The following is a 24,078-nucleotide window of genomic DNA, read 5'->3' on the forward strand; positions in this document are numbered from 1 at the left end:
TTTTTAGAAAATTCCATATTCACATTACGGTCTGGATAATCTCTCAAGAACGCATTCCGAGCTGCGCTAGGCGCACCACAGGAAGTGGAGGGCTGAGGGCGGGCCAAACGGGCAACATCCTGTTATACACATTATGAGGCCTGCCCCCAGAGGCTAATTCAAAGGAAACGAACAGCAGAGGGCACTGTGTTTCCTTTTTCTTGTCCATGGGTTCCCAGATTGCGGTCCGGATAAAATGACGGCAGAGGTATTTAATCACCTGCTTCCTTCCACTGTTAGCCAATCAGAGCGGGTGCCCCAATAGTCCAAAACAGGAAGTGAGTATGAGTGAACAAGTGAGTTGTCGTTTGATGTGGTGATGAGGATGGTGATGATGATAGTCGTGGTGAAGATGACGATCGTGCATTTTCAGGATGACGATTGTTATTGAAAAGCCTTTACCTTGAAACCTTTCCTGGCACTTAATAGGTGAATCGTGGTGGAGTTCCAATTTTGATTGTACTGTCTGGAGGGCGGGGGGGTTGCAGTTTAAGTTAACGGCATTGAAGGGAGATTGGGTACAGAGTGTACATGAACATTGACTGTACTGTACCTTTTATTTTATACTGATTCATAACATGTAGGGGCGATTGGATCACAAAGAATAGACGCTACCCAAGCGACAAATTCGGACCAATTTTTATCCCCACTTCTAGACCATTTCCTGCAGGCTTTTGTGGAGGTTGGGTTACACTACAGGGGTTCTTCGACTTTGGCCAGTCCACTGAACAAAGCAAGACTTGGCCTCTGTTGTAAATTGCCGTGCTGTGATCTTTGCTTGCACTTTGTTTTGTCCCCCCTCCCCCCCCCCCCCCCCCCCAAAAAACAAACAAACATTCTTGTATGTATGTACTACGTATGTATGTGTGGGCGCGAGTGCACTTTTAAATCTTTTTTGTTTGTTTGTTTTGTTGTTGTTTTTTATATATACTTATTTCCGTTGTGGTCAAACATTGTATAAGAATCACCGGATGAAAAGTGACACTTTTTTCGTTCTGTATTTTTGACATCAAAGAGGAAGATGAACACTGGAGAATCCTATGATTATTCTTATTGTTTAGTTCCTCCCCTCTCCTCTCTCTGTCTGCTACCTATAGGAAGGAATGCGTTGAAATGTGAGCTGCGACTGCATTGCTGTCATCGCCTCCGTCGCTCATTCTCTGTGAATTCATTCCACTTTCTCAATTTACCCCATGTTTTTGCTCTTCCCTCGGCTCATTTTTTTTCCATTAAAAAGATGAGATCTTAAAATGGCTGCTTCTCTGTGTGTGTGTGTGTGTGTGTGTGTGTGTGTGTGTGTGTGTTGCATGCTTGCTTGCTTGCATGCGTGAGTGAGTGAGTGAGTGTGTGAGTGTGCCTGACTCTGAAAATAGCACATCTAAGCTCACAAAGTGTGTGTGTGTGTGTGTGTGTGTGTGTGTGTGTGTGTGTGTGTGTGTGTGTGTCTGTGTGTGCTTGCGTGTGTGTCTGTGCACACTGCATGCACACATACATTTATTTCTTCAATTTGGTGCATATTTGTGTGCATCCTGGCGTATCCTTGCACAGTGCTTAATTCGTGTTCAGTCTGTCTGTCTGTTGCCAAGCAGGACAGCATTGTACATGTGCACATTGCATCTAATACTGTTCTTTCTTTCTTTCCTTTTTTTCCTATTCTATATTCCAGCTAAAATTCCCAGTTGTACATTTGTACACCATTCATTTTGTTTAGGGGAGCTGGGGAAAGAAATGCTCCGCACTTTTCCCTATTATTAATAATAATAATAACTATACAACTGCACTCTGTCGAGTGCCTACTTGCTTGTTGCAAACAAGTAGGCCATTTATGGCCTACTAGTGCGCAAGCAGAGCGTGCAAGTACTGTCGACCGCTACAAACTGTCAAATCTCAGCTTCTCTGTGAAAGAACGTTTGAAATATTTAATTATTAGGTTTAGCTATTTGCTACGTACCTAGTTTTTGCATGTAAAAAAGTAGTATTGTGAAGTATGGTAAACGTTTCTATCTATAAAAGAAATACAGTTCTATCGATTTAGAACTGTCCTGGATATAACTGGTATAACTAGCTCTCAATGATGAAGTAATAAAGATATGGATTAAAGGACCCAATGCCAGGGTGTAATTGGTTTTCGATGGTGACGTAAGGACGATACAGTGTGTTTTAGTGTCGGGAGGATTAAAGGTAATGCCCCCATGTATACATGTATGTAATCTGACACCATATCAAGCACAAGTAGTCATTACTCATACGCATGAGTGACGGCTTTCGATGGTGACGTATATGTCGATCAGTGTCGGGTGGATTAAAGGAAATGCCTCTATGTACATTATGTAATTTGTAAGTTGATTAGCGGTATACTGTGGTTACTTTGCATATGCCCGTTTGATGCGTATGTATCGTAGCAGCATATGACGTCAGGGTATAACTGGTATAACTAGCTCTCAATGATGACGTAATAAGATGCGGATTAAAGGACCCAATGCCAGGGTGTAATTGGTTTTCGATACACTACTGCCATATCAAGCACAAGTAGTCATTACGTCATACGCTGGCCCGGCGCATATATGCGCCGGGCCAGCGTATGACGAAAACTATTACTTGCGCCCTCTGCTTGCGCAAGTAACTGCACTCTGTCGAGTGCCTACTTGCTTGTTGCACACAACACACAAGTAGGCCATAAATGGCCTACTAGTGTGCAAGCAGAGCGCGCAAGTACAGTGTCGGGTGGATTAAAGGAAATGCCTCTATGTATATGTAATGTGTAAGTTGATTAGCGGTATACTGTGGTTACTTTGCGTATGCCCCGTTTGATGCGTATGTATCGTAGCAGCATATGACGTCAGGGTATAACTGGTACAACTAGCTCTCAATGATGACGTAATAAAGATGTGGATTTAAGGACCCAATGCCAGGGTGTAATTGGTTTTCGATGGTGACGTAATGACGATATGTTTTAGTGTCGGGAGGATTAAAGGTAATGCTCCTATGTATACATGTATGTAATCTGACACCACTGCCATATCAAGCACAAGTAGTCATTACGTCATACACTGGCACGGCGCATACACATCAAACAGCGACATACCTGGACGAAAACTATTACTTGCGCCCTCTGCTTGCGCAAGTAATAATAAATATAGCTGCAACAGCTATAAGACAGGGTCAAGCCCCAAAAGGAAAAAAGCTATACGCATTATGAGCTATATACTGTAGATGATTTTATTTATTTGATTGGCTGAAGGGGTTGTCAACACTGTAATTCCGTAACCAGAGTCAGACTCCAATCGCATGTATGGAAATACAATTTCTGTGACGTGGCCAAAAAAAAGGCTGAAAAGTGGATAGAGCAAATGGTCAAAGGTCTTTTGACCAATGAGTGTGAGCCTCAGTTCCTGAGGGATCCTTACGAGTCACAGTTCTCTACCATATTGCAGAATTTCGTGAAACGAACGATAGCACAGAACTACCAAAACGGCGGAACAAAAGGGGTCTACTCCCTTTGGGCTTGACCCCTAATAATATTAATAATAACTAGAAATGCACTCTGTCGAGGTGCCAACTTGTGCCTTCTACACAAGTAGGCCATACATGGCCTACTTGCGCTAGCTAATGTCTATTACAATTGCTGTTCTAAATCCTTTATACCCGTTATTGACCTTATACCAACTCATTCGTCTCACACCTTGCGCACAAGTAGGCCATGTACGGCCTATTTGTGCGCAAGCAGAGCACGCCATGAGGTGCACTCACCACTGGCATTGACCTACCAACCTTGAAACGTACCTTAGTTATGTCACCAAGAATGGTGGTCCCTTATTGGCTGTTGATGGTGACGTAACCAAATCTGTTTCAATTATTAATCCTATTGAGATTGAAGTAGAGACGTACCAATTAACGTAGTTTACGTTTATTGGTGCTTTAGGAGAGGACACCGACAATCCGACATACATACCCTGACGTATACATACATATTGTATTGTATTGTATTGTATCCAGACGCTGATCTGAGACCAGACAAGAGGTTCAGGCCAGGGACAACCTTAATTATTTTTGATTGATTGATTGATTGAATACTTTATTAGTCAGAAATGTAAACAGCATATGTTACAGTAATACTGTACATAATTGACAGCCAGCCCCAATTTTTTTGTTTGGGTAACAAATTGGCTTATTTTTAATTCATCATTTTAACATTAATAGAAAGATCTGATGGTTTTAATAGATCGTTTTAATGAGACTGACGACCCTAGTGTCTTCTCCGGAATTGCCACCAGATGGCGAGAATGCACCATTATGCTGATTATGACAAAAATAGAGGAATCTAGGGGAGTCACTTCCGGTTCAAATGATCATCAACATCCGGCAGTAGTTTGACCCCAGTCACTGCCGTGACTCTCGGCGATGCTAGGCTAATGCCATATTTTTCATTACTAAGTCATATTAACCCCAAATCAACCCCAAAACATCGCAAAATATCACATTTTTCACAGCTACGCACATAGAGACGGCGCACGATCACGCGGATTTCGGCCGTTTTTTGGTAGATTACATCCAACATTAGCGATATTAGCGAAAAAATGCTAATTTTTTCTCCGTTGAAGCCCCAATAACTGACAGTCAATACATTCCGTTTATTCCGTATGTGGCATGTTTATATTTTTCAATTAATTCCGTTTATTCCGGGTTTAGTAGCTAGTCCAAGGCTTAAGACTAAAAAAATATAACACAAAAAAAGGTTCTGCATGGGGACTTGTTTCCATTGTGATTCCATGTGTATTCAATTCAAAAATGTACACATTGAGTACATTTCCTCAACAATACAAACGCTGTCTATTACATGTACAAAACAGATGGGATTCAGGGACAACCTTGAACGTTATTCATTTCCTTGCAGTGAAACAGGTGTGGTGTCTGGTGAGACTGCTGCAGCAGAGGAGTGCTATCTATCCTGGCCATGCGTACAGTTACATGCAGCCAGGTACAGTATACTATATACTCTGACTGCTATTTGTGATGTATTTTCTGCAGATGAGGCATTCATCATCGGCGCTGTGAGTGTGCGCTCGCACGTGTGTGTGTGTGTGTGTGTGTGTTACTTTACTAAACTATACTTTTGAGGACCAAATGCCATGTCATGACCAAAGTATGATAGACTCTGACAAATAGTCCTTGTGAGGGATTTCCCTGCCCCCCAAAAAGTCTGTTTTATGGTTGAACAAATATTTTGTAGAGATACATTTACGATTTAGAAAAAGTATCCAGTTCGGATTGGGGTAAGGCGTTTTAAAGGTTATATGCTTAGGGGTTGGAATAAAGAGTTAAACATGATCTATGCTTAGTTGCATCATGCCAGTGTCATGCAATGCACCCAAAAACAGCTGAGCTACTGTGAACATCAACTATTTTTCGGTTTCGGGATGTAATAAAGATGGCATTTCGCTGTCCTAAAATGTTCATGTCCTCACAATTACGGTAATACAAACGTGTGTGTGTGTGTGTGTGTGTGTGTGTGTGTGTGTGTGTGTGTTCATGCGCGTGTGTGTGCGTGCGTGAGAGCAGGCAGGCTGAGCAACAGCAGGGAGAAGTCAACCTGATCAGGAATTCCATTTCTCTCTCTCTCTCTACAGGAATTGGAAAGTGTAGCACGCACTCGTGTTCCTTGGGGGAAATCTAGGTATTTTTAACAATGTGTTTGGATATATATATATATATATATATATATATATATATATATATATATATTTCTCCATCCATCTTTTGGCAGAGGCCCAGCATTATCCAAAATTCCTGAACGCAAACCCCACCCTCCCCTATGCACGCACGCACACACACACACACACACACACACACACACACACACACACACTTACAGATGCTGTACAGAATTCACACAAATGCACACTTGCAGCCATATTTGTGCAGGCTTGTGCACTTTGGTGTCATGGATGTGTGCGTGCACACACACACACACACACACACATGCACAAACATGAGGAGCTTCATTACTATGACCCCAGTCTCCCTTTGATATCCCCAAGGGTGTGTGTGTGTGTGTGTGTGTGTGTGTGTGTGTGTGTGTGTGTGTGTGTGTGTGTGTGTGTGTGTGTGTGTGTGTTTAATTGGAAATATCTGATTATTTTTGGAATGCACTGCATGTGCAAGACGTGTACACTGAATCAATGTGTGGCCACTGTACAGTGTGTATGTGGGTAATATGTGTACATATTCGGTGTGTGTGTGTGTGTGTGTGTGTGTGTATGTACAGTAAGGGTGTGCATGTATGTGTGCGTGTGAGACTTCCCAGCCAATTACCACATCTCCCAGACAGACTCAGACTGCCTGGGCCTGGCCAGCCAATCGGAGGCAGGCTGCGCACTACTTGCCGGGCCCGGAGGTGGTTGCCATGGTAACCGGGGAGGCCTGTTTGCATGGTGGTAGGCTTGATGGAAAGAGTGATGGATTACAGTAATGGGATGGAGGGAGGAGGGGTGGGGGAAGGTTGGGGAAGGGGGGCGGGTCGGTAGGGGGGGGGGGTGCAAAAAAAGAGAGAGGGAGAGAATAGTTGGTTGGAGGGGGAGGAGGAGGAGGAGGAGGTGGAAGGGGAGACAGACTCATACATAAAGATAGTGGGAATGTGTGAATGCTTCTGAAATGAAGAGACTCCTAAAGATGAAGAAGAGAAAGGGAGAAAAAGGACTGGTGGCGAGGAGGAGACTGATATTGGATAATAGGGTTCTCAATATCTTTTTTTTTTTTATTATTTGGGGAGGGGCGGTTGAATATACCCCCCCCCCCCCCATCAAATTGTCTTATTCTGTCTGGGGTGACCTGCCTCTGTCTGTCTGTCTGTCTGTCTGTCTGTCTGTCTGTCTGTCTGTCCTTGGAGCAGAGACGAGAGATCAGCATGAGGAAGACACATCGTTGCTGTCGGGCAGAAACCTTGTAGGCTACAGTATTTCCACATTTAAAAAAACGTTTTTATTTCTATTTCAATTATTAATGCATGCCCTCCATCATACCACGGCTTCACGCAAAAGATAATGAAAACAGCAGATCTGCAAGCTCTCAACGTGTCGCATTGCAGATTTGCCGTTTTCACTATTTGAAGGAAATAATAATAATAATAGTAGGACATACAAGGTTTCCACCCGCTACAACATATCCACTAAAGCCTCACCTTTTGTCTCCTTTCTAGCACCACTGCAGTGGAGGAGATAGCCTCCTCCACTACAGGGATCTTCTAATGTACTTTACTGTCTCACACAGCGACCATAATGTGGTTCACTTCTAACTAAATAAAAAATAAAAAACCATACTGTAGCCATATTGCCTGTCTATAATCCACAGGCAATAAGTCATATGTATTGTTTCGTCGGCTCTGCTGCGCACACTGCTCTCAGACCTAATCATGACCTGAGAGATCTTTGTTTGGACCCACAGGTTTAGAAAGGCTGAAATTGATTGATTGATTGATTGATTGATTGATTCAGACCAAGACAAAAATGAAAACTCATTTCTACACCTCTTTGGTCACCAGGGTTCTAACACGATTCACTCAAGCTTAATCTCAATTGTGTTGTGCAGGGCATTCCATGTGTTACTGCTGCCATGTCATGGTTTTATTTCTGGGTTTTGTCCTCTTGGGGGCGCTCTAGGTGTGTTCAATGTGTTGTGGGTTTCTTGTTGTGTGTCTGTGTTTACTCCGGTTTGTGTGTGAGAGAGGTCAGAGGTTATGATTGCGCAGAAGGAAATGCACTGTCCGGATCGCTGAGAGAGAGAGTTCTGTGCAAAAGAAGTTGGAATTAAGAAAGAAAACAAAGTAGACCAGAATAAGTAAAGTAAACTAGAAGAAGTAAAGAGAACTATAACAGGTAAAGCAGAAGAAAGTAAAGTTAAGTAGCCTACAGCAAAAGTAAAATAGAGAAAAGAAGAGAAAACAAAAAGGGTTTTCAAGAAAGACTGAAGGATCCAAGTCGACCCCCCCCCATTCATGTGCAAGCAGGCAAAGTGGTCAGTATTGTATTTGTTTGTGAATCTTATTGTGAAAGTAATGTATTAGTATGAACGTCCAAGTTAATGTGTTGTTTTGTTGTCTTGTTTTTGTATGTCAGTTCTACGGTGTTAATAAACAGCAGTAAAAATAACTCAGAGTCTCGTGCGATGGATGGGCGTCACACCATGTGGCAGTCTGGACAGACTTCAGAGCGGACCTGGGCACCTCGAGTGTGAGGGCCGACTACTTGATCGGACGCGATAGGGTCCAGAGGTGCACTGGATCCAACATTGAGGAACTGGAATAGGTTCTATCACGGGAACCGGTTTATCATACCGTCAGAGAGCTGGTATGTTGACTTCATGTCTGCTATACAATTACAATATCGGTGGTTCTTTTTATTTTATATATTTATTTATTTTATTTCAAGGACCACTCTAACTCTGAGAGTGTTGCAAATGTACCCTCACGCAGGGTTCCTACACATTTGGAATTTCAAAATACTTTTCCCATGTGTGTGCTCGAGGTGTCAGAGATCAAAAGTGGACGGTTCAGAGGCCCCTGGGTCCTTGCCCGGTCCGTGATTCCAGCTCGTGCTATCGCCTTAGGTGCTGTCGCCCGCTGGGGTGTCTGTACTCCCAAGGGGGCAAAGGACAACTGGTGCCAGAATGTACGGGCCGCCCTGGGAGTAAGGACACCCCAGTTTGGGATGAGACTGAGAGCACGAGCTGGAATCATCGACCGGGCAGGGACCATACTTTTTCCAGACCTGGAAAAGTATGAAATGAAATTCCATACTTGTGTAGGAACTAGGAACCCTGTCACTGGTCCATTTGGTTCCATTTGTACACTCTCAGAGTCACAGGCCTGTAAGTAACCCAAAGGGAACCGTTAAAGTGCCACTTCACCCATTTTGCAAACAGATCAAATGATGTTAGGACACAAGAAACACTTTCCTGGGGTTTTTATGTGGGTCATAATGTGTTTTTAGATATTTTAGTCATGACGCCATGTTCATGACCAAAATTTGTCATGAAAATGTGATCTCACTTCCTTCCTGGACTACAAGTCCAAGACTACAAGGTGGGGCAGTGCAAAAAAGCATTATGGTCATTGCGGGAATTCAGCTATCCAGTCAAACCCTAGTCAAACACACATAGACTTCATTCTTTTTATGGGTGGAAATTTCAAATTGTGCTAAAAATAGTATAACATTGAATGACTGCAGCTTCTTCCAGCGGTGAAATGGCATTTTGAACACTCTTTCACACATAACATCATGGAAACAGCCTCAGAATGACTAGTTTTGTTGACAACACCATACTAATGAGCAACAATGGGTTGCTATTGTACACCAACCCACCACAAGACCGCATCCGCAGGCCACTCAATCAGGGTTTAAGTGACAACTATTGAACAATAATAATGATCTAGAATTCACCTAGTCGGATTAATCAGCATTATCCAAGCCTGAATCTATGCGATTAGGGAACCCAGGGGCAATTAACAATCTGGTTTTCGTGATTAACGTTCCAAGCGGCAAAGATCAATCAAGGGAACGAGATCAATGTGTAGATCAAACCACCGTGGTTTCCTGGACACTTATGAGACCACTCAGGATTGGATTTGCTGGGGGTGGACAGTAACTAAAGTACATTTACTTGAGTACTGTTAGTTACTTAAGTAAATGTTCTGGAGTATTTTTATTTTCTGTATAGAAATATAGTAGCCTACTTTTGACTCCACTGCATTTCTAGGAAGGGACTGCTGGGAGCCAAACTGAATTAACCACTTATACCCATATTTCAAATATAGTGAAAATAGCCGATCTACAAGCTCACAACGTGCTCCAGCACACCGTGTTGTGAGCTTGTAGATCTGCTATTTTCACAATTTCTGAAGATATCTGAAAAATTCTGATAATGTACCTCGTAATTTGTACTTTTGAACACTCGAGTATTTAGTCCATGGGAAGTTGCACCTAGTTAGCACCTTGCTGGCAAGATGGCAGCCGTGTGCATATCGTCCAAGAGGCCAATAGCAAGAGGGGCCAACTTTGCATTACTTCCTGTATCTGCGTAAGGTGGGCGGTAACATTATTAGGAGACAGGAAGAATGTTGGAGTCTATTCATTTCCAATGGGAGAACGAACGTGAACACAGCTTATGAACCATTCCTTAACTCCACGGTCACTGAACTAAATACTGGACCCAATCATCAAAAGGCACTCAATATTTACAAAATACATGGTAGTGGGAAGGTCGGGGGAGAAGCAAACCCAGCCTACTTTATTTAAGAGACCATTTGTAGGCTTTGTGTACCATTTCGCCTCTAGTGGCTCCTAGCCTCGGTCCCAGGCTTACTAAGGCAGAGAAGCTATCGGCGGACGTATCCTCCGGAACATCCGTCAGATGTATTTCCCCCGTACACGATATTTTCCCGACCAATCACAACACTTGTTTCATTCGCGGAGAAGGTAAAGCATCAACGTAATTTCCTTGGGCGATACTTGGGCAACTTCCGCCCAAACAAATGATAGACTTTACAGCGTACAGTAGGCCTTGCCCAGAGTGAGTGGCTCCAATGAAGTTATCTCATCTTTATAAATTAATAATCTTTGATATCATCAATGGGGTGGATCCAGACTCCAGAGGCAATCATGAGGAAGTGGAGACACCTGGCCAGTGTCTCCTCAAGGTTCAAGGTTAGCTTTATTGTCCCTTGCGGGAAATTGGTTTTCAGCCAGATCATAGTAAAAAACACACAAAATACACACAACAACAACATTCAATACAAGACTAAGAACAGGGCACTAGAGACAGAGAATTCATGACATACAGTAGCCTAGTAGCAAAGCAAAAACACTCCTCAAACACTATAAAAGACCTTTGTTCATGCATTTCTCCTCAGGCTCATGCTGCAGGAGCAGCCACAGAAGAGCACCTTTGTTTTTGCTGCATTTTGTCAGTGGGCAGCATGTTTGATGTTTCCATGCCAGTCCAAGTTGGAAACTTAAATGAATTGCTTTATCTTTATTTTTTCATCATTGGTCTCTTATTTGCTTAACCTCTTGGCAGCCCTTTCTTGTTGTGGCCTTGGAGCGAGGCCATACCACCAGATTATTGTAAGAAAAACAAATAGTCCCCAGTTCTTTCCAAAAAATCACACCCGTGTGAAGTGAGGGGCGCTCTTATCATTGTACATCATCCAATAAAAAAATGACCTCCTACATAACATTCTAACCGCCAACATTCTCCGCCGACCTCCTCCACAAACATGCCCTAGTTCTTTCACATCAGTGAGATATACCGACGCTAATAATATTATCGAGAATTGGCCGATTTGCTCAGACACATGACGTAAATTATCCTTTCATTGTCAATGGCATTTCATGTTTGTGTTTAGCACAAAAAGCCGATTTGCTCAGACACATATGACATAAATTCTGCTTTCATTGTCCAAATGGCAAATGTGACAAAGAGGAGGGGGCTAGCGCCCCTCAAAATAGTGAACATGGCAACTCTACAAGCTCACAATGTGGTGGATCACATTCACAAAAGAGCATGTTGAACAGGAGCTCAACAGCCCTGCTGTGTATTTGGAGACCCTGACACCGAAAAGCCTGCCAGTCTCACAACAAGTGTAATATAGTTGCTTATATGGGCTTGCTTCCAGATTAAACCGGTGGCTCTCAAGCCTTTTCATGTCAAGAATCGCCGAAATGAATAATGTCCGCAGACTCCCATCTGAAAATATTCTTTTGCAAGGAAAATGTTTCAAAGATATAGCCAATGTATATAGTTTTAAAGTGCTCTTGTAGTCTATAGTTATATAGTAACTTTTTGGGGGTTGTTTTCATAGACCTGGTTGCTTATTTCTCTCGCAACACCCGGCAACACTGGTCATGCATGACGTGACTATGGAATTACACAGAGCTGACGCTCGTTGACAGGACTGCTTTTGAACCGAGGATTAAAGCTTAAAAACTGCATCTGGAGAACCAGGCTCTGTGATCTCAGAGGAGCATTTTCCCAAGTGACAACTCTTTTTAAGTCTATTAAAGAGGCCAGTTCACTCAAATTAAATTCTAGGCCCAAACAAAGAAGCTATATAGGCCTACTGTTGGAAGCGGTTAGCATGTCATGGTGGTCTTGTAAAGTAAAATGATCAGGGTACCGTGTGTGTGTGTGTGTGTGTGTGTGTGTGTGTGTGTGTGTGTGTGTGTGTGTGTCACTGTGTGTGTGTGTGTGTGTGTGTGTGTGTGTGTGTCAGAAAATGACAATTTAGTCTTTGTGTACATTAACTGCATGCTTAAGTGTAGTTGTGACTCAGTTTGCTGAGTGGTTACTCTCTGGATAGATGCCTGTAGGCCACTGTTTGTAATGACAGTGATCAGCAGAGCATAGTGTAGCAGACCTCAAATGGGAACTTGAAATAATGATTCAATACTGCAGCCTAGAGGTGACTGTTAGCAATAACACCTTTCCTTTTGTGTAATCTAACTATAAAAGTCTCTGTCTGCTTGCGTGTGTGTGTAATGCACGTAACTCGAGAACCGCTCGACCCACCGACTTCACATTCGACACACGCAATCGACACCCCTGCATGGAGTGCAGTGCCCGATATAGAGTCGGTCGGACCCACAGTTCTCCAGAACCACCACAAGAGGCTCTGGTCAGGTTCTGCCAGTGGGCCTAATGAGGCCAACTCCTTTCACCTGGGCCAGGCTCTGCCAGTGGGCCTAATGAGGCCAACTCCTTTCACCTGTGCAATTTCCAGCCTCTGCCTCAGCCAATTGAGGCTCAACCAATCAGGCTCTGCTGCCAGTGGGCAGAATTGATTGCCAAGTACACTTTTCACAGTCAGTTTGGCCACTTCTCACAGTCCAAGTTGCACTCTTCAGACACAGGCACACAGCCACAGAGATCTCCAGCTATGTCCCCCCCAGAGAGGATGTATAGGGCCTTAGCCCTACTCCTCCTCCCAGCCAACACTCCCCACTGACAGGTAGTTACCCCCCCTCCTTTTGATTTACATCAATGAGTGACGTGTCTATTTCAAACAAAGTGTTTTTTGACCCCCCAGTATTAGGATGTATTAGGATTATTTCTTCATCAGCCAACACTCCCCACTGACAGGTAGTTACCCCCCCCCCCCCCCCCCCCTTTTGATTTACATCAAAAGGGCATGTGAGCTCAAACCCACAATTCAACATTTTGGTTTTAAGATGTTGATATTAATTTTGTATTCATCCTTAGGACCCCAAACCACACCTTGGAAAGCACGAGTGTCTATTTCAAACAAAGTGTTTTTTGACTGGGGGGGGGTCATATATTATATTATATTATATTATTATATATCATATTTGACAGCAGGAATTGCCTGTCATAATTTGACCCCCCATTATTAGGATGCTGATATATATATAAATATATATATATATTATTATTTTTTCATTTATCAGCCAACACTCCCCACTGACAGGTAGTTACCCCCCCCCCCCCCCCCCCATGAGTGTCTATTTCAAACAAAGTGTTTTTTGACTGGAATTGCCTGTCATAATTTGACACCCCAGTATTGGGATGTATTAGGATGTTGATATTTATTTCTTCATCAGCCAACACTTCCCACTGACAGGTAGTTAAATCATGCCCTTTTGATTTACATCAAAAGGGCATGTGAGCTCAAACCCACAATTCAACATTTTGGTTTTAAGATGTTGATATTCATTTTGTATTCATCCTTAGGACCCCAAATCACACCTTGGAAAGCATGAGTGTCCATTTCAAACAAAGTGTTTTTTGACTGGGGGCCACATGGGTGCGTTGAATCTACTGTATGTCTACAGCATATAGCTGCTGCCGCCGCCGAGTGGAAACCTCATTTTGTCCAAACTTTGCGATGCGTTTTGAGCTTGTAGATCTGCAATTCTTTGCTATGTTTGTGTGACACTATAGTGTATGTTTAACAGTGCAACAATAGTTCCTCACTAATGGGCTTCCGATCCGATCACGTGATTGGAAATCGGACCGATCACGTCATTTTCAAATTATCTGAATCAGATCGGGAGCAAAAAAACGTGATCGGGACATCCCTAGTATCAATATTAAATACATATCAGGATATTAGACTGGATAATGTCTGTTATTTTGGATATTGTACTATTGTGATATAATATTGCGATATGAAGTGTTATATAAAAATATAAATATTGGATCGGGAAAAATCGTTATCGCTAGATACTCTAAATCAAATCATCTGAATCGTATCGGGAGCAGAAAATCGTGACCGGGACATCGCTAACAAATCATAAATAATGATATATTTTTATTATTTAAATCGTTGAAATGATTTGATGGGATTTAACCCATTTTGGGGCGGGAACCCCTTTTGGTGTTAGCATTATGTTGTGCTTTAGCCACCGAGTGGCGCACTAAGAGCTTGTAGGTCTGCTATTTTTTTTAAATCGAAGAAAGGCTGACATAGAAACATACCTTTTTCAGAAAACTGTCATTTTCAAACAGACATTTTTAGAATCTGATGTCAGGCCTAAATGGGAGATGCAAGCTCTCAACGCATCACGCTGTGACATATTGTGAGCTTGTAGACCGGCTAGTCTTTTAATGGTGACGTTTTTGAAGAGAAGAGAAATGGGACAGTTGCATCAACAGTATTGCGGTCAGTCTGGGTCATATTCACGTGGGAAAAAAACAGCACCTACACAGATGTGTCAGACTGTGTTATGTAACCAAACACCTGACCTGTGGTCAATGAGGGTCAGTCACACAGAGCTGCTCTCCATCAAACATTCTGATCAACATACTCCACCATGATCTAATTGTAACAAATAGATAGTGAGTAGTGATTAGTCATTTTCCTGGTCCTCACAAAATAGCTAGTTGTAAGTAAATAAATACATGATAGGCTTTCAGTATTGGGAACATTTTCAGGTTGGGTTATAGGATTTCTGGTGCTGGCAGACAAGAAAACACATACACACAGTGCACACACGTCACACACACACACACACACACACACACACACAGGCTGTTCCTCAGCAGTGCAAACCTTCCTCGCCGCACAAACATCACGTGTGATGCATAGAGATATGAGGGGAGCACAGAAGAAGGTCAAAGTTGAAGAGAGGAGGCGTATATAAGGCAGGGTACGTCTGCTCCAGGCCTACGCTGAGATGGTATAAGGTGCGTAGATACACACACACACACACACACATACGCACACACACATACGCACACACACACTTGGATGCAGACTGGATGTGCCTGCTGGTTATATAGTATACTGTACCTACTGGTTGTATATTACCTGCTTCATTCTATTCCCTTCTCTTCTATTGAACACAGAACAATTAGCTATAGAAGTGTTCTACAACGATGCCGGCCTCACCGCTCCTCTTCAGTCTCCTCTCCCTCCTCTCTCTGGTGCAAGCAGATGTTGTGACCCGCTTCCAGGTTAGTGTCTGCTGTCAATGCCGTCAAATTATTTTATACAATATAATATTAATATCAGACGATATTAATATATGGGTATAGTTTCACATCAAGAGGAAGACACTATGGAGTAAGCTCACAAGTATGCACATTTTTAAAGGAGGTTCAAATTCATTGTAAAAATAAATAAAGTAGCAGCTTTATCTGTGTGCTCCAGTGACTTACTGTATCAGGGTTAGTCCTGTATGCAAAGTTACTCAGAGACTATAGTCTATGACTCTATGTTGATGTGAATGGCTACGCGCTGTGAACTTGTACATCTGCTATTTTTAATAGCCAATGCAAAAATCTAATGTTATGTCATTTTATGTTACTGTATAATGACATAATAAAATAAAAAAACCATTTGGCAAGAGTGAATGATCACACTCAGGGCGACATAAGACAAGTCAGTTTACTTTATTATTCCATAATGCCTTACACAAGAACATGCGTTTCGGCTATCACTCTGACGAAGGCTGTTTAGCATAATCAGTGTTGGAAAGTAACTAAAGTAACTTATTATATTTAAAGCAATATTGTAACTTTTTTCTAGTAACTAGTACGCTATTATAACTAATTACTTTACATTTTGAGTAATTTAGTACTAATATGTTACTATTTTCCAAAAGTAACTTGTTACTATTTTCACGGGACTTGGTGGTACTGTGGGCTTGAGTGTTAATTAATGGTATAGACTGGATTGGGATGGACTTTCTTTGCAGGCTGCTGCTGATCCATCTGGATCTATAGACTATAGAATGGATACGGAAACAATGCTCACACTTGTCTGTGCGTCTGAATTATCGGATGCAGAAGGGCGAGCCTTAAACCATCCGGAACAAACTGGGTAGTTCGACAAATTTTGATAACTAGTTACTTTAGTCAGGTTAGTAATATGCAATGTGATAATACATATTTTTAAGTAGGCCCTAACTATAGTGATAGGTAATATGTTACCATTTTTGAGTAACCTTTCCGATCGACCCTTCTATTTTGCCAAATGCCTCTAAAAGAAGAGCCATATGCTTTTAAAAGGAATGCTATTTCAATGTAGCAAACGGTTCGCAAAATGCATACGCTTACAGACCAACTCAAACTCCAAGGCCTATAGAAAAGCTCCCTGATTTACCCATAGCAGCCGTGGTTCCCCCAAATGTGCACACTTGTAATATCGGCTAATGAACGTAACCGATGACATCAATCACACATGAATCCATTAATTCAACACTTTTGCTACCTCACTGTAACAAAAAATAATATAGCACAATAAAAACAATAACTAAAGGGCAATCCCGGGATGTGCTGGGAATTGTTCTTCAGCTCTAATAGCCCAGAATGGTACAGTATCACATTTGACATACTATACTAATATTTCGTATGACACGGTTGTGGATGTGTGTGCCAAGATGTACCAGATGCACCCTTTTATTATAATAAGTCAACCTTCTATTCATGTAGGATGTGCCAGAGTGTATGGACTTCTTCTACAATGGTAAGGTACCAGAGTGGGGGCATGCTGCATCTGATGCTGCCCACATCTGCCAGAGATTCACCAACAGGTGATTAACACAGTATCTCCATTTACTGTATATTATGCTGGTGAACTGCTGCTGCTGTAGCCAAATGGATACATCCAGTGCAACAGTTAGACAGTCAAGTGTTCTGTGTTAAAGCTATGTAACTTAATTAATTTGAGAATACATTTTATTTTGAATATATCTATAGTGTCTGACCACTACTGGTTGATAAAAGGTATAGGCTATACTTGGGCTATACTGCCTGATGGTCAAAATTACATTTATCCATTGAGTTTACAAAAGTGTGTTCTGTTCGCTCAGTGGTTCAAAAAGAAAAAAACAGTACTTTCATGGAGGACCTGGGTTGGAATCTTAGGTATAGTACCAGAAAGGGCCGTTCACACTGAGCAACTCCAACTACGGATGTCCCGATCACGTTTTTTCACCTGATCGGATCGGGACAACCCTAACTATAACTATACAAACATAGTTTCAAATGTTGTTCTATTAAGTCAAGTGGATGACAGAGTTTAAACCACTATAACAAATACAATGGTTAGCATTATAGTTGTAGTGCTCAGTCTGAACCTCTGAGTTCAATTTGGGTCAATCATTACAATCTTAGATTAAAGGCTCGGGTTCAGAGTTGTTCCAGGCTTCAGTTAATACTGAGTATTTTGCACTGTGGAGTGGCAACTCTTGCCAGGGACGTAGCTGACCATTTGGTTGCCCTACTCGTAGGATATTTGTGCTGCCCCCCCTCCTGACGAGAGCGCTGCATTTCCTCATTCAGATCGGCTATTTTCGCCCTTTGCGAGGACACACACACGCCTGCACGTTATTACGCGGCAGAGCCACGGAGAAATTTGTTATTATGTGGGTCGTCTTGGCACTTTTTGGCACATTTTGTTGCCCCCCTTGGCATGTTGCCCTACTCGCAGTGCGTATTGCACGTATACGTAGCAACGGCACTGACTCTTCCACTGTTTTCCTTAACTACTTGACCACTCCCAACATGCTTCTCTGTCAACCACCAGGTATCACTTTGCCACCCTGTATGACACCAAGCACCGCATCGCTGTCTACTCTGCATACCGCTTCCAGCCCAGCGATGGAGGCGGCAGGGAGAAACGATGGTTTGTGGAGCCTCAGGTTGGTACAGTATAGAGCGTCGCAGTCCTGCCCCCTTTCATGACGACGCCAGGCCCAGGAAATAATTCCCAATGCATTTTTCCCATAGACATTTCACACTCAGTATTTAATTTAAAGACTGTTACGCCGCGGACAAAGCCAACTCTAGTTGTGACAAATCATGACAAGAAACACAATATTTTGGACCAAACAAATAATTAAAAAGAAGAAAAAGAGTGTTTTAACCTGCCGTTTTTTCCTTCTTTCTAATTATTTGTTCAGCCCGAATTTTTTTGTTTGTTGTCATGATTTGTCACAACTGGAGTTGGCCTTGTACGAGGCTTAAAAGGTTTTTAAATAAATACTTTTTGAAATGTCTATGAGGAAAATAAACGGGGAATAATTTCCTGGGCCCTGGTAGGGGGCGGGACTATGACGCTCTATAGTCAGGTGTGTGTGTGTGTGTGTGTGTGTGTGTGTGTGTGTGTGTGTGTGTGTGTGTGTGTGTGTGTGTGTGTGTGTGTGTGTGTGTGTGTGTGTGTGTGTGTGTGTGTGTGTGTGTGTGTGTGTGTGTGTGTGTGTGTGTGTGTGTGTGTGTGTGTGTGTGTGTGTGTGTGTGTGTGGGGGGGGGTATAAGGATACTAGAATCGTGTCTGAGTGACACACAAACCGCACATTTTCAACGAAGGTAGACAGCGATGTGTCTTTGGCCACTGACCGTGTTGTTTTTTTCTCTGTGAATAAGAGAGACAGAGAGAGAGAGAGAATCCAAGTGCGAGCGAGAGAACTGCTAAAACTGGGTGTAGGAAAGCCGTGCTGGGATTGGCCAGTAGTCGCTGGGTTGAAGATGCAGAGGTCAAGACATAGTGACGTATGGCGAGCAAGCACAGGCGCGAACAGCACTTCCGCATACGTCATGTTGTATGACTTGGCCACCTGAACTGGCGCACAAAGTTGTGCACTCCATGGGCACAAATATGTGGCCGTGGAATTCTCCCAAATGTAAATATAGATGTACTGTCGTCACCGTCAGTTGGAAAACGTTGTGTCCATACTGTCCAAAACTGTTAGTTTTCAGGAAATGGAAAAAGATATAACCTGCATGGGTTCCAATGGATTCAACATATTTATTACTTACTCATAAGCTCTCATTAGTACTTTTAATTGGTTCAAATTTGATTAAACCACAGTTACACCTAATCACTTCCCTTTTACTTTCTTTCTTTCTTTTTTGGGGGAGAAAAATAGCAGATCTACAAGCTCACAACTCGATTAACAAAGTAAGGCATTCATTCATGGAATATGCATGGAGATACCAGCTTTCTGCCCGACAGTGACAATATGTAGCCTACTGTATGTAAGCATGCATCTGCCTTCATCATGCAGGGGTACAGAGAATGGGCTGTGGTTTCACAGAGCTTCCTAGTCCATGGGCCAGATGCTCCAAAATTGGAACGTTCATTTGAGTGGGCAAAACCATACCTATATTAAATTGTTTATAGGGTTCACTATACGTACATTAATATATGATAACCCTTCCACAGTAGTAGCGTTTTAATATTTTACATTTTTGTCATAGTTTCCTATATAATGCCTAATTTGCACCAAACTTAATTTCAGAAAATCATTGTCGTCGAGTAAGTAATCAACCCGGGGAAGTATTTTTCCAGTTTTTCAGCATTTTCATTAGGTGACTTCATTAGACCCCCTTGTGTGGTTGTTATGTGCAATGATGGTCTTCCCTTTGTATTTAGGGTTTCTTCCTGGAGGCTGAAACCTTGACAGTCAAACGTGCCAATGAAAAAAACAGTGATATCACAATATCATCTCCTCCCTTAACATCAACTTCAGTTCAGGTGGATCACCACCCACCAGGCAAACCAGGCATACTTAATTAACTGGTGGATGTGTCCACATAAAAACGACATTTTAACAAATCTTCTTCCTTATATAATAATAATACCTGATTATCATGTTATAGGGTGGAAACAAATCACGGCACTCCATCTTTAATATGTGGTTTTGCCCACTCAATTCGTAATTAACGCTAGAATTTTGGGAACACGTAACCAGTTCAACCCTGGTGGAAAAGGAGCCAGAGTGTGATGACGTGTGTTTAATATGTTATCTCTGTTCTTCATCCCTGTAGCTAGTGAACGCATCTTGGCAAGCAGAAATGAAGGATGGCTACTGGCTGGGAAAAGACAACCCTGGGGTCTTCCTAGGGGAGAGACAGGCTCTCAATGAGGACTACACACACTCTGGCTTCGATCGCGGACACCTCAATCCCAATGGACACCATGCCGGTAGTTCAATTTAGAAATATTTATCTCTCTCTTTCAATCACTCCCTTCCTTACACTCTCACCCACATCCACCTGCTGGATTCCATAAAGCCATCTTGAGCCATTTGAATCCAAACAAATGTATTAATCATATCCTATATGGATCTTTATAGTTTCATCTCAGACATTTGTATATGTCTTTAAAAACGGATAAAGAAGGGTGAACCTGGGGGTGAATCCTGGTGGCTCATGCCCTGTTTCGCATGTCAGATCTATGTCCTCTCAGTGTCACTTGTAATAACCAAGTCCTTCTGTCTTGGAAGCTTGTATTTTTCAATGCACCTTTACATTACCTAGTTTATTTGGCACTGCAGCGATTTCACTCCTGGTATCCATTAAAAGTGATCTGATCTAATCTAATACAGTGGCGTGCACCGACATTTTGAGGGGCAGGCGCTCAATTGAAAAAAAGGGCACCTTGTGCAGAGCGTGGAACCGCCGGCTGCCTTAATAGTGTGTGAATGATATAATAATATATCACAAGCATTTAATCCAGAATTGATCAATGTCACCACCATGGGCCAATGGGCCATCATACTGTATACACTGTACAAAACAAAATAAAATTAACAAACTGTCCAAAAAAGGGCACATTGCTGTCCAGAGGCCAAAAGGGCAGGTGCACCACCTAGCACCACCTAGTGTCTATCTGTGCACGACTGCACGCCCTTGCTAAATTACCTTTATCTTTCATTCTGCCTCTCTCTCTCTCTCTCTCTCTCTCTCTCTCTCTCTCTCTCTCTCTCTCTCTCCAGTCCCCAGCCGGAATGCCACCTTCACCCTGACCAACGTAGTTCCCCAGGACCGTAAGATGAACCAGAATGCCTGGAGGATCCACGAGGAACAGCTCACAGAGCTGTTCCGGGCCCAGTGCTCCGAGGCATATGTTCTGGTGGGGGCCATTCCGTCCGGGGACAACTGGATCGTCAAGAACAACGTAAAGAGAGTCAACATCCCTGATTACCTGTGGAAAGCCTACTGCTGTGTGGACAACAACGGGCGGCCTGTGAAGAGTGGCGCTGCCACGGCCAGGAACACAGAGCAGAACTGGGTGGAGAGGATCTCTCTGGGAGAACTGGGGAGGTTCTTCCAGCAGTTCACCAACCAGCCAGTAGGGGAGCTGTTCTACAACAACTGCAGAGCTTAAGGAAACATTATTCTGTCAGCTCTATTGTCCTATTAAATCTTTGCTTTATTTGGACTAACTGGTTTCATGTTGATAATGTGTAACTATTAATAGCCTTATTTGATATTGTTGCGCTAACACAAACACAGTGTGGGGGTGATGATTTGGAAACATAGTTTTCACTACTAAAATAGTAATAAGGCCATACTATCATATACTATACCAGTAAGACGCCCTGAGGGCGAGAAGCGACCTCGCCCTGAAACAACAGGTCTGGGAATGCCCATATATGGACCTTTTCTTTAGGGGCGCCTCCTATATCCACCTTTTAGTGTATGTTCACAAACTTTGTCCTATACAAAACATTACATTGACAATGAATGCAGAACTGTACGTCATAGTGTCTGAGCAAATGGGCATTATATCCGTTTTACGCCATGATGTACGATGATAAGAGCGCCCCTCACTTCATACAGGTGTGATTTTTTTTTACATTTTTTTTTTTTTACATTTTCGGGCCAGGTAGGGCGTAAAATGTGTGCTAATTAATTAGTAAGGCCAGGCAGAGACTCGGCCCAGCCCAGTTAGGGCCCAGGTAGGGCCGGGCATTCATTTGTTGCGCTAATAACTTTGGGGCAGGCCCGTCTAGAGTTTGAATGGACAGGTATCAGTTCACATCGAAGAGGAAGGACGGATCTAGGTGATGATCCAGTCTTCTCCATGTATGGCTATATCCAGGGTTTGATGAGGTCAGTGTCGTGATCTTCATATATGGAGACAGCCATATATGGAGTATGTCACGAGGCGTGACGGACTGGCGGCCATATATGGTGGCGTGACAGACTGTGTGAAATGCATGTGTCGAATTTGAAGTTGGTGGGGCGAATGGTTCTCAAGTTACGTGACGTGTCGAGGTTATGCATGCACCCATCCGTGACCCATCTCAACTAAAGTTGTTTAATTTATATGCAAGAATAAAACAGTCAGCAAACCACAGTTCACTGGCCGGGAGTGCCAGTGAACTGTCAGTTCTCATCTTGTTTTGTTCTTTTCATTATTTATTTTAGTGGTCTTAATTTGTTTATAGTGGTGAGCCCAGAGAGTCATTGTATTTTAGTGGGCTATTCTTCTTTTTCTCTGTTGCTGTTCATTGTCATGGCTGCTATAGTGCCCACCTGATGGTATGTGGGAGTCCCGACTCCTGCAGACCATACTGAAAAACTGGCAGCTTACATAAAGTCTTCAAACTTTGTGTGGCCGATCCTCTCTTTTTATCTATGTCTTGATCCCGTTTTTGATCTGTGTGAGCACCTTTTTATCATTATCACGTTTTGCTATCTCTGTTGAGCACCTGGTTAGTTCCTCTTTTTCTCATATTCATTTTTTATTGGATGATGTACGACGACAAGAGCGGCCCTCACTTCACACAGGTGTGATTTTTTTAATCGTCAAAAACCCCGAAAAACGACATCGTTTTTTTTGTATACTAATTTTACCCTTCAACATACAGTACTCAATTTTGTTTTTACGCTGGAATTAAATATGCTAAGCTTTATATCTTATACACAGGTATATATAATCATTTATAATGCCAGATGAGCCAGATTAGGACAGAGCTTTGTTATTTCCCTAACAGAAACTACCAGTTTAACATTAACGGAACAGAGCATATAGGCACTGTGTGGAGGAAGAGGAATAAAGTAGACTACAGTAATAACAGTGTGGCTCTATGTAGATGTCATCAGTCATCTATGACATTGCATAATATCTCATATTAAGGTAAAGTTTAAGACTGCTTTGACTACAATTCACTTTCATTGTAAGTTCAGATATTTCAAAACAAAGCTTTGTCCAATAATGACATGCATGGATTCATGTGGATCTCAGACTTCATGTGTCCAGTTCCTGATCGTTTGAGCCCAAATTTGGACAATCCGAGTCCCATTGACTCTCATTATGAAATAGATTTAAAAAAAACTTTCTAAACGTATAGAACAAATGTGAACAAAAATGTGTAGGATTCTGTTGGCCTATAGTGACAGACACGGATCTGCACAAGAAATTGCACCCTGGACAGCTATGCATCCTCCATTGTAGCACTTTCATTCTAAACTGAAGGGGGCGAAGGTGTTGACTCTCGCAGGAAAGACAGCTTCATTTCTACTTAGTTCTACCCCGCTCTCTCGCTGACCCTTCAAGTCAACAGTAGCTGTGTCACTGATCAAGGTCATCAGGCTTCTTAGTGACATGAGTTCTTCTTGCTTCATTTGTTCCCATGTTTTCCACATTTGTTCACTCTGCTCATTCCAGGCTTTCTCTTTGTCGTTCAGACTCCTGTGGTACTCCTCCGCTTGAATCCGGAATACCCTTTGAAGGTGGGTGATCTCTTCTTCCTTCTTCTCCAAAGTGTTCTTGAGTTGTAGGATGGTGTCATC

General features: G+C 42.5%; 1 protein-coding gene across 1 annotated transcript; it reads left to right on the forward strand.

The window, feature by feature from the left end:
• Positions 1-15,426: 15,426 nt before the first annotated feature.
• Positions 15,427-21,664, forward strand: LOC308321747 (endonuclease domain-containing 1 protein; the record flags this gene model as incomplete). Its single annotated transcript, XM_080772837.1, has 5 exons — positions 15,427-15,504; positions 16,984-17,084; positions 18,080-18,198; positions 20,327-20,479; positions 21,273-21,664. The coding sequence occupies 5 exons, from the start codon at positions 15,427-15,429 to the stop codon at positions 21,662-21,664; spliced, it is 843 nt and encodes a 280-aa protein (XP_080628963.1).
• Positions 21,665-24,078: the final 2,414 nt, after the last annotated feature.

This window comes from Protomyctophum bolini (genome assembly GCF_963924005.1).
Source record: "Protomyctophum bolini genome assembly, chromosome: 9".
In the NCBI taxonomy this organism is placed as follows: Eukaryota; Metazoa; Chordata; class Actinopteri; order Myctophiformes; family Myctophidae; genus Protomyctophum; species Protomyctophum bolini.